General features: G+C 46.4%; 1 protein-coding gene across 2 annotated transcripts in view; it reads right to left on the reverse strand.

Moving 5' to 3' along the window:
- Positions 1-16,704, reverse strand: part of tsc2 (TSC complex subunit 2) — a 31,975-nt gene that overhangs the window by 2,292 nt on the left and 12,979 nt on the right. Inside the window, exons 23-38 of one of the 2 annotated variants that reach the window (XM_076989346.1) lie at positions 16,465-16,558; positions 16,233-16,335; positions 16,003-16,097; positions 13,997-14,125; positions 10,163-10,324; positions 9,533-9,688; positions 9,296-9,408; positions 8,115-8,351; positions 6,771-6,971; positions 5,089-5,240; positions 3,562-4,136; positions 2,083-2,161; positions 1,539-1,625; positions 1,094-1,286; positions 830-969; positions 156-234 (exon numbers count right to left, since the gene is read on the reverse strand). In XM_076989346.1, coding sequence (XP_076845461.1) covers positions 156-234; positions 830-969; positions 1,094-1,286; positions 1,539-1,625; positions 2,083-2,161; positions 3,562-4,136; positions 5,089-5,240; positions 6,771-6,971; positions 8,115-8,351; positions 9,296-9,408; positions 9,533-9,688; positions 10,163-10,324; positions 13,997-14,125; positions 16,003-16,097; positions 16,233-16,335; positions 16,465-16,558 — 2,595 coding nt within the window. The remainder of the gene's footprint in view (positions 1-155; positions 235-829; positions 970-1,093; positions 1,287-1,538; positions 1,626-2,082; positions 2,162-3,561; positions 4,137-5,088; positions 5,241-6,770; positions 6,972-8,114; positions 8,352-9,295; positions 9,409-9,532; positions 9,689-10,162; positions 10,325-13,996; positions 14,126-16,002; positions 16,098-16,232; positions 16,336-16,464; positions 16,559-16,704) is intronic. The other variant, XM_076989347.1, reaches the window with a different exon arrangement.

The following is a 16,704-nucleotide window of genomic DNA, read 5'->3' on the forward strand; positions in this document are numbered from 1 at the left end:
ATACAGAAATGAATGGTAAGAGTAAAAGAACACTGGCAGTGTTGGGACACTGACACACAGACCTAAGCCCCAGAGGCGTACTTTCATTATTCTAATTGTGAGGAAACGTTTGCTGCAGAATTCCAGATAAAAGTGTATGCTGTGATGCAAGTCACCTTTGCGACACTGCAGTGTAACCAGGTTACTCTCATAGTCCAGGGGCTTTATGACAACCTCCACAAAGTTAAACTGGCCCTGGACACACAATGAAGACATGAGCGTTAAACGGGGGGTTTGTGAAGATAATCGGGGCGTTTATGAAGACGTGAACGTCACACAGGGTGTATGCGTGTGGTCAGTTGGTGTGCTGCAAATACACATTTGTTTTGTTTTAGCATGCAACAAGCAGCTATAAAGAAAAAGATTCTGGATATCATGGAAAATTAGGTGTATTTTTTCTGTATGTGCACAAGTGTGTGTGTATTAATCATAACACAAGTATAGACACCATAGATCCTTGTTACACAACTGGCACAAGACTATGTCTGTATTACATGCACACGTGTGTGTGTGTGACGTGTGTGTGTGTGTGTGTGTGTGACACGTGTGTGTGTGTGTGTGTGTGACACGTGTGTGTGTGTGTGTGTGTGACGCGTGTGTGTGTGACGCGTGTGTGTGACGCGTGTGTGTGTGACGCGTGTGTGTGACGCGTGTGTGTGACGCGTGTGTGTGACGCGTGTGTGTGACGCGTGTGTGTGACGCGTGTGTGTGACGCGTGTGTGTGACGCGTGTGTGTGACGCGTGTGTGTGACGCGTGTGTGTGACGTGTGTGACGTGTGTTGTCTTGAACCTTGATGGTTCCGAGCTTGTACTCCTCCCCAGCATCGTTGTAAACCACCACCACAAAGTCGTTCCCAATGTGTCTCTTCTTGTTACAGCAGCTCCGGTCACTTTCTCTGTTGGGCATCAGGGTGGCGATGTGGAAAATGGCTACAAGAGAGCAACACCACAAACACTGGTCAGCACACACAAAAACGGGAGGACGCACCAATGTCCTCACTTGATTACAACCAGAGCTAAACACACACAATCTACACACACACACACACCTTACCTTGCATGATGTCGTCATGCCAGCAGTAGGTGAACTCCCCATCATCGGCATAGCGGCCGTGGTCCAAGCCGCCCAGGAAGATCTGGTCTGGGTCGCAGTCCTTCAGGTGGATGAGCTTGCCGAGCCCAGTCAGGAAGCGGGCGTAGCGGTTGGAGCCGTACTCATTGGACAGGATAGCTACCTCGTTGTTGGCCTTGAAATGACAGGAACAGATTAGGACTGCACTCTCTCTAAAGGCTTTGTGCACCTTCACAACCATCCCAACAGTCAAACCAGTGAGACTGAGTTAATAGCCTCTGATAGTTTTTTTGATTAAACGTGAAAGGAGGATTTGGTGTAAATTGAAGAATTTAATGAACCACACTCCAACTTCGCTGGACATATTCGGACTTATACTCAGAAGTACGAGGATGTACCTCTGATGCTCCACACACACTATACGTACCTGGCCAGGCCCAACAAACACTACTCCAATCTTGTGAGTGTCATAGGGTGGCATTTGATCCAGGACTTTTACTGCTCGATCAATCAGCTGGCAGGAAAGAAGCTTGTGTTAATTGTAAAGCGACCTCAGGTATGATGAAAGGCGCTTTATAAATGTAAAATTTATTCGTTCGTTAATGCCTCATGCATGTAGATACTGTTACTCAAAAAAACGAACTTCATAAACTCAGTAACGACCTCTTTATTTCACATTCCTTCCTCAACCACCACCAACCAAACTCCTCCCCCTTCTCCCTTCTTCTCACTTCATAATAAAAGTCTTCCTTTTAAATAATGGTCCTAACCTTTAAGACTAAACATATCACAAACAATGTTAGGTTATACGAATAAACAAATATTGCCTGTCTATTTACTAGACTTAACAGATACGTCCACCAAGTAGGCCAACACCTGTTATATCCTTCAGTTGTGGCTCATGCTGTCTAGAGATCAACATAACTGTGTAAATGGGGATGTGTAAGTCATGACGTGTGCATGACCATTACCTCAGACTTGGGGAGGAGGAGTGGCTTGTTGGCCTCATTACCAAAGAACGGCGAATGGTAGAGCTGGAGGAACACAAAACTGGAGACAGGAAGGGGAGGAGTTTGAGTTAGTTCACTTCAGTCAACGGTGTGCAAGATAAAGCTCCTTCCACTAGAACTACCGCACTAGTGCACTTTGCCACAGATGATCTTGGTTTCTTCCACCAACACTATTGCACTAGGGCACTTGGCCCAAGATGAACAGGGGAAAACAGTCAATTACCTTCACTCTAACAGCCATGAGATCAGATATACCACAACTCTCAACACAGCCCGACCTTAAATTTAACGCCATTTCAAAGGCATCTTAAAGATCAGACCAGGACTTCATCCATACCGTCCTCTACAGACATCTCTGGATTTGATTACCTGCAGGGACAGCATGTTGAAACCCAGGTACTCTGTAACAACGTGCAGAACAGGGCATGGCCCAGGTTAGATTGCTCACAAAAACACTGCCACTTCAGCATGCCAAGCATGCTGGCGTCTTTCAAGAGACCCTTTCAAGGGTAATGCATCCTTTCTGTGAAATGATCTGTGATGTGCAGACGCACCGTGAGACACGATCATCAGCAAGGGGAACAACATAAGCACCAGTGAGTCATTCGCATGTACTAGACTAATGACATTAAAAAGCCCAGCCTTAAGCGGAGATCAGAAGCAACCAGCTGCTAAGAAGATATTAAAGTCTGCTCCTCTAAAGCCCTCAAAACAGGACTGTCCAAATAAGGTCAACGGGCTTATTGCGAGGAACCTTTCATATCACAGCTGCTCCATCTTCCATTCGAGATGATGTTCGGGGAACAAGACTGACGGCTCACGCACCACTGCTTTTTTTAATATTAGGGGCTCAGCAGGTTTATTAAAAGGAGGCGGAGCAAATGGCAGAGCCATGAGGACCCCGCCCCTCCACCCCAATCAGCGAATACAGATACAATGCCACAGTACATGTGGGGTCAGAATGACAATCGTAGTAAGAGAGGAAGGTTCTTGGCTGAATTGTTACATTTGAAGCAGTTCCCAAGGTGGTCGCCTGCAGCTGCAGTCTTTGCTGGCATTAACTGTGTCCTGCTGCCAAACCGAAGACATGTACACATGTACGTGACTTACCATCGCTTCTAATGGGCAGGAGCGTGGCTAATGAGTGCAGTCATCGTTAGCATACATACAAGAAACACCAAGAAACACAGAAGGGTTTTCTCTACTGTGTTTCAAAGATCGCAGGAAATTGTTCAATTAACACAAGAACTGTGATGATGACAGAATTCCAGTCTTCATCTCCAGAACAGTCCAACCAATCTTCGGGTCAAATGCCTCTTAAAATTATATATAAAGTGTGAACACCATGACCTCCACCAAAGGATGGTGAAGCTCATCATATCTACCAATTTGAACCATGCTTGTTGAGTGAGATAGTCTTACATGAACACCTAGTCTTACCTGGGGCTCAGCCCTGAGCTCTTCTCAATGGTCGTCGGGCCCCCGCGGTTGTGATATGGGTCTCGGTCTGATTTTCTCTCTCTGCGTGACGAGGGGGCAGAGACGGAGATGGTGTGGCCCCGAGGTCTGTGCCCACTTGGGGAGAGAGAATGGGGTTCTTGGTGGGTGCTGGGAAAGTCTGGCTTCATCTTAGCTGAGGAAGAGGAGGTGGACACACTGGTGCTGGAGGGGCATCCTGGAGCGACGCTCTCCCCCAGCACACCAGCCTCCCCTGGGACGTCTCTCTCCAGCAGGCCCTGGGCCTGCTGGCTCCAGCCCTCGACCGGAGTCCTTGACCTGAGCGTGTCTCCCACTCCGGCCCCAGACCCAACCGCCTTGGCAAAGGCCTCAGGAAGGGTCTGGAGCTCAGGGGACGAGCTGGACTTGTTGAGGGTCTGAGAGTGAGAGAAGGCCATGTGGGAGTCTTGAGCTCCAGTGCTGGAGAACGCTGAGCCTGGCTGGTCAATGGGGATGCCTCCCTCACTGACCTCCTCCAGTGTCGACTTCTCATCGTCTTGACTGGAGGTAGACGATGACTGCAGAAAAGCAAGGAGGACAAGGATGAGAAACGGGAAACACAAGTCATCTTCTCCTTCCCACTGTCTGACGGTTTCCAGTTGGATCTCAGCATGCCTGACTGACATCACTTCATAGATGCCGAAGTTTAACCCTCAGCAAAACGGAGCTTCTGTACATCCCAGTTACTCCAAATCCTCACTATGACCTCCCTGCTCTTGTTTGAAGTGCCTCAATCTTTGGCAACCAGTTATTTTTCCCAGTTTATATGTTTCAAAGCCAACACAGTCAGGTTTCTCCTTTGCAACATGCATAGGCCTCTGCCCGGGTTCTTGTGATGCCTTGTCATCTCAAAACTCAAAACTACTGCAAAACTCACTACTTGCTGGTCTTCCTCTACAGGCCATGAGACCTGTACACAACTGATCCTGAATGAAGATTGGAGACTTGTTGTGCTGCTGCAAAGTTCACGCACGTCACTCCACTGCTGTGCTCCCTTCACTGGCTTCCTGTAGCTTCCTGCATCAGATTTAAAACCCTTCAAAACCAAAAATGGACCGGCCCTTTCCTACATGATGACAAATGGCAAAGCCCGATCCGTACTTTGAACCTCAAGGACGGCTCAGCTTCAAACGCCATGGCTCAAGCCCCATGGAGCCCAAGCATTCTCTGTCCTGGCTCTCTGCTGTTCAAAAAGCCAGATTTGAGATTTGTTTCACCATCAGAGTCCCCTGCTGTCTTCAAAAGCAGACTGAAGGCCCATCTATTTGTGGAGTTTTTAACGACTTCTAAGCCAGGACCTATGGTAATGTGTTTGTAATGGAGGTTGAAGGGAGCCACCTTACTCGGTACATGAACCCAGGCCCAAAAGCCCCCAGAACTACCTCAGTGATCGTTTAGTATTGCACTTACTAGGTTTCAGCACCGATTCCTGCATTTTAGCAGTATTCTAATACAAGAGATGTCACTCACCCTGCTGAGCGTGGCAGATGGTGGCTTTGACGTCTCAGGACCAATAATGATGGGGTCAGAGGGCATGGCCTCAAACTCTCCCATCTCTGGCGGATCACAGGGCGAATCCGGTGCTTTGCCCCGCCCACCTTCCTCCAATTCAACCACCGAGTCTAAGGAAAGGGGCGGAATGAGGAAGAGGCGTGCTTAAGATGCTTATATTCGCATCTAGGCCATATTAGTAAAAGCCAAAACAAACAAACAAAGACTGACACCAACAATTTTCTTCACAGAAACTCAAGCAGATGAAGTTCACACAAGCAATGAGAGCAATTCATTAGGTTCGTCACAGACTTCTTCCCTTCCAAGCATGCTTTCAAAATAACTCATAACAGACAAGCACGTACATTACAAATATATATGCTGGGTCAATGACATATATATTTCATTACAAGCATTTTATTTTGCTACAAGCAGCAGTCTAAGACCAGACACTGTTTTCAAGATAGGAACTTATCTGTGAATCTCAAGGACAACTAACAGAAACCAGTGTTCAGAACACTCAAATTCATAGAGACACGCATATAAATGTCCCTATATGGTCAGACATTCATGTTAATGTGGTCCAAGATCGACTGTTGCTTTGTCAAGTCACATTCTTGAATGAGATGGAACATGAATCAAAGAGTTGTGATGTCATAATGAATGTAAGTGATGCCAAGCAAAAGATATCTACAACTTAAGATGAATCAGGATGATTAAGATTAATCAGGAATCATAACCATCACTTGATTTGCATTTCTCTGTGATTGGTTGATTAGTTATTTAAACTGATTCTGATTGGCTGTTGCTTTTTCTTGATGGCACACTCTCACTGAGCAATGTTAATAACCAGATAAACTAAAAAGCACCCATAAGAACAAAATGAAAGTGTGTGGGTGTGCATGTGTGCGCACTTCTCGCGTGTGTGGCACACACACACATACACACACAGGTAAGATATACCTGCCCAGGATATACTCCTATGTAACCTGCCTGGCTGATCGGAGGGGCACAGTGAGCAGAGAGAGCCCACTGCAGCAACACACCCACCAGGAGTAAACATAAACAAGTAAACAAAAACAATATAAAACGACAGCAACCAATCAGCATAGGAGTAGAAAAGATAAAAATACACCTGGGACCTGGGAAAACAAGAATGAAAGATGTCACAAGCAAGCACAAAGAAATGGGGAGTGAGGGGAAAAGACAGAGGATGGTGACGGGCATCACACACTCAGGCAGAGGAGAAAAACACTCACACAGTAGTCCTAATGTTAAACATCACAACAGAAGCACTACCACAAACATGGCCTACTGAGAACATTAAAGGCTTCATAGAACACTCACTACTACTACATAAATTAGTAAGGTCGTGGACACAAGAGGGAAAAAACACACACGGATGAAACAAGATGGAACAAAAGGCAACAGGAAGCAAATGTAACAGCAGTAAGAGGAATCAGCATGAAGAAGTTCCGCATATATGGGGCTCATGCAAAACACTTCTGATTTAGGGCCAGTTTTTGTTGTCTCTTGGCACAACGGCTTCCTGGGACGTTTGGGCTTCATAAAGGAAACCAGATGTAGGAGCAAGTCTCTCCCTCCGCACTGAGGTGAGACAGGTGAGCAGGCAGACGGGTGGGGCAGTGAGACCCTCTCACCTGTGTTGGAGCGCTGGATGAGGCTGGGTTTGGCGTGGCCTGTGGCACCATCTGATGAGGAGCCGGGGGGGCGTGTCTCAAGCTCTTTACCACCATCCACAGCCATGAGAACACTGGAGAGCTCCTGTAGGGGCATGCTGTCCAGTTCCGAGGAGAACGGGCTCGGGGGGTTCTCCAGACGCATCAGCCAGCTGGTGTTACCTACACACACACACACACACACACACACACACACACACACACACACACACACACACACACACACACACACACACACACACACACACACACCTCTGTATTAATGGTGTTGGTGTGTATTAATAGTGCCGGGTTCGTAAAACTTCAATGACCTTTTAAATGAATTTTATATCCTTGGTTAACATGTGTTTGTTAACAGGGTTTAGCAATCATGTTGTGCACAACTGTGCCCTTTAAACACAACAAAATGTCAGCACGCAGACTCTAACGCAGCTGTTTCGGACCCACAGTTTCTGATTAACTCCAGCAGGTGCACTGAAAGCAGTGCTGTATAAGCATATTCGTGTGTGTGTGTGTGTGTGTGTGTGTGTGTGTGTGTGTGTGTGTGTGTGTGTGTGTGTGTGACTCTGGTCAATATTATAGTTACACACTTCCGGATCCTCCAGGATGATGTACAGACTACACCCCTTTTAAGGACCCTCTGCTATTTTCTTAAAAATGAGACTTAACAATAAAGACTTTCTCGTCAAGAACAATTTAATTAACCATTCAGATTCCAACTGTGGTACTTTAGTGTGCAACTGATCTAGATGTGCTACCTGTAAATGTATTAAACAGAACCAATAATTAACTGGCACAAAAGGATCAATTGTTACTCATTCATCCTCAGGCACCACAGAGTTGTCTATTACTTCTAAGAGATGTAATCAGCATTACATTGGAGAAACCAAGTGAATACTTGTTTGTTGAACACCTTTGCACCATCAGTATTAAGGATGTCATTTTCAGTGTTAAGGCATTTTAATACTAATGGACATTGTATTAATGCCGTATCTGTTTGCAAAGCCATACATACACTACTGGAACGTTAGAACCCCATAGAATGAATGTTGTGATTAGAGGTGTCAATTTCAGGTTCAGAAATTAAAAGTCCTCACCAGGATTTTGCTCAAGCTTGCTAGATTTTCTAATTAGCAATCCAGGTAAAATTAGTGGAATCAACACAATCCAGGAAGCCTGAGCAAAATCCTGGTGAGGACTATTAATCTCTGAACCTGGAATTGACACCTAGTTGTGATTTAAACATCTACATCTATAATGTTCATATACATGTGCTGGTTCCTCCTATACAAGGCTCCTCCTCACCTGAAGGTCTGCGTATGAATATCTCAGCCCAGCCCTGTGTCAGCATGGGAACAAACTCAGCCAGGCTGCCCTTGTCTCTGAGGGGCAGGGCACAGTGGGGGGCGGAGCTATGGGGGAGGTCTTCAGGCATCCTGGAGGAGCTCAATGCCTCCCGCATCGGAACGCCAAACTCTCCCTCTGAGGGTGAAACCAGAGGGCTGAGACTCTGGGCAGGACCGGCCCGTAGGGCATGGCCACCTGCAGAGGGACGAGAGGGACGAGAGAGAGAGAGAAAGAGAGAGAGAGAACGAGAACAATTTAAAGCCACAGTAAAGAATGAGCAAGAGACAGTGGGGGAAAAAAGAAGAAGAAATAGTAACAAGGACAGATGTAGCCTCTGTGTGTGTGTGTATGTGTGTGTGTGTGTATGTGTCTGTGTGTAAATGTGTGTGTGTGTGTGTATGTGTGTGTGTGTGTATGTGTGTGTGTGTATGTGTGTGTGTGTGTATGTGTGTGTGTGTAAATGTGTGTGTGTGTAAATGTGTGTGTGTGTGTAAATGTGTGTGTGTGTAAATGTGTGTGTGTAAATGTGTGTGTGTGTAAATGTATGTGTGTGTGTGTAAATGTGTGTGCGTATGGTGTGTGTGTGCGTGCGGTGTGTGTGTGTGTGCGTGCGGTGTGTGTGTGTGTGCGTGCGGTGTGTGTGTGTGTGCGTGCGGTGTGTGTGTGTGTGCGTGCGGTGTGTGTGTGTGTGCGTGCGGTGTGTGTGTGTGTGCGTGCGGTGTGTGCGTGCGTATGGTGTGTGCGTGCGTGCGCGCGTATGGTGTGTGCGCGTATGGTGTGTGCGCGTATGGTGTGTGCGCGTATGGTGTGTGTGTGTGTATGGTGTGTGTATGGTGTGTGTGTGTGTATGGTGTGTGTATGGTGTGTGTGTGTATGGTGTGTGTGTGTGTGTATGGTGTGTATGGTGTGTGTGTGTATGTATGGTGTGTGTGTGTATGTATGGTGTGTGTGTGTGTGTATGGTGTGTGTGTGTGTGTATGGTGTGTGTGTGTGTGTGTGTGTGTGTGTGTGTGTGTGTGTGTGTATGGTGTGTGTGTGTGTATGGTGTGTGTGTGTGTATGGTGTGTGTGTGTGTATGGTGTGTGTGTGTGTGTGTATGGTGTGTGTGTGTGTGTGTATGGTGTGTGTGTATGGTGTACCAGACATGGAGCGCTGGCGGTTGCGTGTAGCTCTGCTCAGCTGCTGGCTGGACTGAGACTCCAGTTTGGCAGGTGCCTCCTTGGTCTGCCTGGTGTGCAGTGATGGGTCAGACCTGCAGGGGGCAGACAACAACGACCCCATGGAGCCATTTCTCAGAAGGGAGCTTGGTACACTGCCCCCTGGTGGATAAGGAAGTAATGTGTGCGTGTTTTTTTTTTTGTTTTTTATTTTTTTACCGGGTCATCTCTCCTCCTCCAGGTCTGTCTGACGTATCAAGTCCCAACATGGCCTGCGTCCGTAACCCAGCACTGGTCGTTATGGTAATCAGCTTGTTGCCAACCAGCCAGGTCATGCTCGGCCCACCAGCCAATGCGAACTCGGCGTTGGGAGACCTACAAGAAGAGAGAGCCAATCAGGTCAGAGGGGAGGGACTGCAGCTCAGAAACAGAACACGAGCTGCATGAAGAGCCCATTCTTGCTCTCGATTTGATCTCACTGAATAAGTTTCTCACACACATATTTTTCACACAAATGCTCAGAATGCAGAAGCTTGAAAAAAAAAAACCCAAATAGGTCTTGTCTTATGAGTCTTACATTGTATTCTCATTCAGCAGACATTCAACTCACGACTAACCATGACTTCTCAGAACAGTGTAACTTCTCATCATGGCTGTCACAAAACAGATCACCTAGCTAGTTATCCAGCCTCTCTGGGTCTATAAACCACAGACCTGCTTGTGCCCTAGACTAGCAAATAACAGATACATCTCTACATTGTTAAAGAGAGGGACAAATTCAACTGACTAATTATGCCACTTAAACACACACACACACACACACACACACACACACACACAGACACAGACCGCTTGGGCAGGGCAGAGAAGTTGGAGAAGACGTAGCGTGCCATCATGTCCAGGCAGGTCTCCGTGAGCTCCAGGTGGACAGTCTTCAGCACATCGTCCGCCTGCATCACCGCATTCTCATCTGCTGAACCTAGACTGCATGTTGTAGTGGACGTGTGCATTCTTCACTCACACACACAGACAGACACACACACTTTCAATATGGTCAAAGGTCAAAGTGCCCACTGCAACCTCAGCTCAACCAGTGGGGCTCTGATCCAAAACGAGCTGAAATCCATCCTTAACGAAGGCCTGGTACACGTGTGGCCTGTGGAATTACAGCTGGACCGAGCTGGTTCTGTGTGTGCGGGTTCTGTGTGTGCTGGTTCTGTGTGTGCGGGTTCTGTGTGTGCGGGTTCTGTGTGTGCGAGAGTTGAGGTTGTGAGCTAAGCTGGTTGTGAGTGTGCGAGTTAGACTGTTAAAGCTGGATTGGTTGCTGTGGAAATGTACGTGCAGCATTGGAACAGGTGACAAGATTCTTGGACAGTTGGATTTCAACAAGTAATGCATCAGATTTTCAAATGTGGAGTGAAAAATCACAAAAATGTCATGCACATAGAGTTAAAACACACACACAAGACTTTTATCTTTCTACACACACACACACACACCAACCCACCCACCCTAGCTGGGACTTGGTCTACGAGTATGCAAGGCTGGCCTTGAGATCTCCCACAGAAACACTCCACAAGCTATACATAGACCTACACACACAGAACTAATGACTGCATACAAGACAGCACAGGCGTCCTGAAAAGAAGTATAGCAGTTTGTGCAAGGAGCAAACACATTCTCTTGCTCTCTCTCACACACATGCGTGCACATACACACAGACCTTCTTTTAGAACAGCCCTGACTAAGGTTTAAACTCCAGCAATATTTAAATGTGACAAATTCCAATCCAACACTTAAGCAGGTCTCAGACAGTTGGTCTTTGTGCCTGCTGTGTCTCATGCAACAGGGACCAGTAATCTAACCACACTTCCATACACTCCCACACATCTCCTTCTGAAATCCAATATTAAAAAACCAAGAGAATGAAGGATGTTGCACGAGAGAGAGAGAGCGAGAGAGAGAGCGAGAGAGAGCGAGAGAGAGCGAGCGAGAAAATGGAAATGGGTGAAATGATTAAGGGAATGAGGGACATAAGGAGTGGAGGAGGGTAGAGAGAGAGAGAAAGAGAGAGAGAGAGAGAGAGAGGCAGGACTAGAAGAGGCTTTCATGTCCTTCAGAGACAGCAACTACAACATACAGACCAAGAGAGCCTAACTAGAAGACATGTACCTGTGATGAAAGTGTGGGGAAATACCTTAAAATCCTAGACTTTTTTTTCTGCTACCAATCCTCACATCGTCTGTTGTGTAACATTTAAGATGAACATTTATTAATATCCAGATGACATTTTCGCTTGTGAACCATCTCTGCCAAACAGCCATCAACTCCAGCCAAGTCCCAGTTGTTCTTTACCTCACACCCCCAAGACCCCGGCAGCTAAATCGGACACAGCCGTCTACTTAGAAACGTAGTCATTGTTTGTTTGTTTATTTCATCATAAGAACACAAGCGTTTTACTGAGCCAGGAGTTTTGTATACCGGCCAATTTGGACTGGTCTCCCAGTCTTATCTGGCTGCAAACGGACATCCAATATCATCTAAAGCTATCGGGCCGAGAGGTGACCTGACGAGACCGTTTAGAAACAGTGTGTGAGGGGGTGTCCGTAATAGCTGTTCGGTCCCTGCGTTGGAGCCTTTATGGACCGCACACCATGGTCTAAAACAAGCACTTCAGAATTAGCCGTCCTTTGGAGCTCATCACAGCAGCATAAACAGACAATATTTCACCATTCGCCCTCACTCTAAACAACCTGGCAACACACTTATTTCCCGGCGGGGGGCGTCGGCAGTTTATCAGTTACCTTCTTACCCCTCCAAGTACGCGGCAGTATTGAAGTGACGTGAGTATGAAGGTGGAAGTCAATCAAGTTTGTTGTTTAACTGAACAGGCCTGTCACAAACACGGTGTTCCCGTTAGAACATGGTTCCCTACATCGAGCAGACTGGATGAACCTGTTACACCCAGCGCTAAGATAAGAGTGAGTGTTTTATCATTCAGTGAAACGCATTTGCGCAATATTGGGCCGAGAAATTAATAATATTTTTTTAAGCAGGCGTTTGAAAGTTGCTACTGAGAGACAAAGCAGCCAGTTTGTGCTTAGTGAAGTGATGTTCAATATCAGGACAGTAGTGTCCGACTGGGCAAGTCATAGTACCGTGCAGGCACACTTGCTCGGGGAATTAAACGTTGTTTTCACCCGGGAGCGGTTTAGAGCGAACAGAATGCCAGCTACGGTACATGTATTTAATTAAAGGACTATTTTGCCCATCGTGTCTTTAGATGTATTAGAGACTTTTGATGTACGTACCGCTTGACATGGCGTCACCTGCATAATGCTAGTCTCACTGTTTACTCGTTACATCGAGTCCACCACCCACCCAGGACCCCGTCAAGAGTTGCAAAATAAGGAATGAGGCCCGTCGGGGGAGGTGAGAAGATCTTTGATGTGTGCCCTCAATAACACTACATTTGATTAAGATTCAAGTACAGGAGTGTTTGTCCATGTATTGGTGAGTGGCGGTGATTTGGGTACAACTCCCTGGTTGGATGTGAACTGTAAACTGATAAATAATTCCTGGTCTGAAAGTGAATTGGGGTTAAAAGGTTAAGCGCAGACATGTGCGCAGTGGTCTGGGCAAAGTGAATCACGAGGAATTTCTTCTTTGCTTTGGCAAGTGATGTCAAAACTACACTGATGCCATACTGCCCCCTGCTGTCGTCATTTAACGCACAGACGGTCTTGTGAAGTCAGATCGGAATTCACCAGTATAAACTAAAATTATGGTATACTGTAACTATAAAAGCAGAGAGCCGGGAAGGGAAGAAACTAATGGTGAAACATTTTCTGAGTATTTTGCAATGAACACCTCAACCTAAATAAAATGCTCAGTAAAAACCAATTGCCAAGGCCATATAACTGACTTCGTGTTGAGTGTAAACACATAAATATCCTCAGTGGTCAAAGTGACACTCAATACATTACCTGCATCTCAAGAAGGTAATATAATGTGTGTCCATTATAGGTTTCATGACACTGCACTCTGTGTGGAATCAGGAAAAAGAGCAACACACAGCAAGCGTAGCAGGTGCATTGTGTAAGAGCGCCCCTTTGTGTTCAAGAGAGTAACTGCACTTGTCCAACGCTATAAACATCTGGAATAGGTCAAGACAGTGAAACAGTCCAGCCCTTTTTTCACTGTGCATGCTTCCTGTAAGCAGCTGTTTTTGGTCATATGTTGATCTGTTAGCTGAAGCCAATGCGTCGAGAAACACAAACACACACCTTAACTAAAGTAAAGCAAGCACAGACAAGGAGAAAAATAAATAAAAAGAACAAAATAAGGTGTAAAAGCTGGATCAAGAGAGCCACACCCGTGCAAATCAAGTTTTAAAGGCACCCACTGCATGCAGCAACAAAGGAAATTACAATCTCCTCCAACATGCTCTTTCCCACCCCATATCTGCCACATTCTAGAACCGCCCATCACCGCCGCATTGCCATGACAACGACCATCCCTACCCTTAAAGCCCATTCCACTAGCAAGCCCCTCCCATCACCCTAAAATCATTCCAGGAGAACCCACCCCCCTTCCCCAAAATGAATGAATTAAAGTATGGAAGAGGAGCAGACACTGGTGGCTGTGGTAATGTGTTTGCTGAGGTTACCCAGAATGCTCTACCTGCGCACCGCGTGCTCGGATACGCTGATGCTTCGGGAACGGAAGGCGTCCATGGCCGAGAGATCTTTCAGCTCTTTAACGGGAGAGTTAGCGCTCTGACTCTGCTTGGACACTTTGGCTGTCCGCAGACTGCCTCAGCGAATCACAGAGCAGTCGTTGCCAGGAAACGCAGCGTCGGTTTCGGAAGGGAAAGATTCGGATTGGTTGTAGGGTTGACATTTTTTTTTTTTTTTTTTTGGAGGTCGGGTGTGAAGTCACAAAGCCACAAAAGGTCGAGTCATCCAACATCCGTACGGTCCGCAACATTCCGGTATGGACCCGCGACGGGACACAGCGTAGGTACAGAGTAGGTCGACAGTCGTGGACGGTTGATGGAGCGGAGTGAGTGAAGGAGGTGGAGGCCAATCAAAGGATAGGGATCCACATTGTCGGTGAGCCCCAAAACCACGCCCACCACACGGCCCAATCAGATGAGGGGGGAGGAGTCAAACAAGGAAGCAAAAGGAAAACAAAAAGGAACTTGGTCAGCAGTGCAGACTCAAAAACAGACAGGAAACATGTAAAAAGGAGGAAAGAACTAGGGGAGAGAGAGAGAACAAAAGATAAAAACACAACAAGGCAGCATTTTCAGCATTCCACAAAAGGAATGAAACCGAGGGATAAAAAGAAATCGTTTAGGAAAGGAAAGGCAAAGCACACTGCAATGATCATCAGTACAGACATCACAACAAAGGACGATGGAAGCCATGTTTGTGCGTATGACCGTGTGCTTGAGTAACAAATGAAGATGTCAACACAAACTAATGTGGGCTGATCATGTGGAGCTGTGTGGTTGGAACAGAGGACGTGTGACCTTGTCTTTTAATAAAAAAGAAAAGAAAAAAAGATTAACAAAATTAGGCCAATTGCAGAATTTCTTAGTCTGAAATCCTATGTTCTGACCACACAAGCAAGCAAACAGATTAAGGACCAATGGGAAAGAGATACAGGTTGCTATGGAGAGGTAACCTGGGTGATGTGGGGAGCAGAATCCGAAGTCGTCCCCTTCACAATGTGAGGGCGATTGTCTCCAATTTACACAGGGTTAATACGGTAGAATGTATTGTTAGAGGAGCCTGTTAATGTGTACAATATGGATATTTTACAGTTGGATAGCTGCCATGAGCTAACGGCTGCTCATCTATGCCTGTACAACTTAGAGGTGGAAGAAAACGGGAGAAATAGAAGGGAGAGAAGAGACTAGTCGTTTTTAGATAATGAAAAATTAAGAGGCCATGAGAGGAGGAGGAAGGGGGAGGAGAATAGGAGAGGAGGGGAGAGAGAGAGAGAGAGAGAGAGAGAGAGAGAGAGAAGAAAGGAGAGAGAGGGGGTGAGGGGAGGGAGAGAGAGAAGGGCTTCTGTTGTATCAGGATTTATTCCATTCAACTCTATAAACACCTCCCACTACCACAACACCTGGACTGAGAGAGTCAGATGGCCTTAACCTCCACCTATATGGAGCTTTTAAGTGGCAGCCACTGGGACCAATCAGAGAGATGGAGGTGCTTTAAGCTGGGAGGGGAGAGGTGGGAGAACAAGTCTGATTGGTTACAAAGACTCGTCACTCACGTGGATATCGGCACTTAGAAAATGAGACAACCCAGGGTTAAAACTTGTTGAATGTTTTCGTGTGTGTGTGCGCACGCATGACGGATTCATTTATGGATTATTTGGATGTGCTGGGATGACTGTGGGATATGCCACACAACTGTGCAGACAGAGACTACAGGCAGGGAGAAGAATCCGAACATGGAAAGTTTCAAATCATCCCACAGCCAGACCAGTGGATGAGCGGCACCAAACAAACAAATGCAATGGTGTGCCAGAACCATCATCATCATCATCATCATCATCATAGAACTAAAGTTCAATGGCCATCATGCTTGAAGTGTTATGACACATACCGGCGTGAGGAAAACCATGCTGTGCTGTTATGTACAAGTGTGTGTGTGTGTGTGTGTGTGTACCTCTTTGGCCTCTCATTCAGACTGGTGCTACGAGTTCTGAAGTTGCTCGGTTCGTGCGTGTCATCAAATGGCAGCAGAGCGTTGGAGCGAAGACCCTGCACACGTTTGTGTGTGTACACCATTGTGTGGGAGGAAAGAGAGAGAGAAAAATCAAAAAGATTATAAATCTAGGAGTGGACTAGAAGAGTTATCATGTCAGAGACATGGTGTCTACACACACGTTCACTCACCTTGGTGATGTACTGCACAAAATCTTTCCTGAAAGGGAGTCTGCAGCGGATGAACCACATAGCGATGACATGATGGGCGAGGGACACTATGTACTGATTAAACCTAGAGAGAGAGAGAGAGAGAGAGAGAGAGAGAGAGAGAGAGAGAGAGAGAGAGAGAGAGATGAAGCTCCATTTCAGGCACGATGTAAACAACGGTGGGAGATGTGTGTGTTTCAACAGCAGGGCTCACTTGGAAGGGTTTGTGTAGGGCAGTGAGATGGCAAACACACTGACATACTGCTCCGCCACGAAGTTAGCATACAGGTGAGGTAATCGCACTAGAGCTGAGAGACAGATAGATTCATTACAAAAAATATTTTCTATTCTAGGAAACAGAGGAAAAACTCCTGCAATTAACTGCAGAAAATATATAAAACAAACAAAAATACAATGTAAATAAACAAAAAAATAACTATCCACCAATGTATCC

Source organism: Brachyhypopomus gauderio, unplaced genomic scaffold (genome assembly GCF_052324685.1).
Source record: "Brachyhypopomus gauderio isolate BG-103 unplaced genomic scaffold, BGAUD_0.2 sc67, whole genome shotgun sequence".
In the NCBI taxonomy this organism is placed as follows: domain Eukaryota; kingdom Metazoa; phylum Chordata; class Actinopteri; order Gymnotiformes; family Hypopomidae; genus Brachyhypopomus; species Brachyhypopomus gauderio.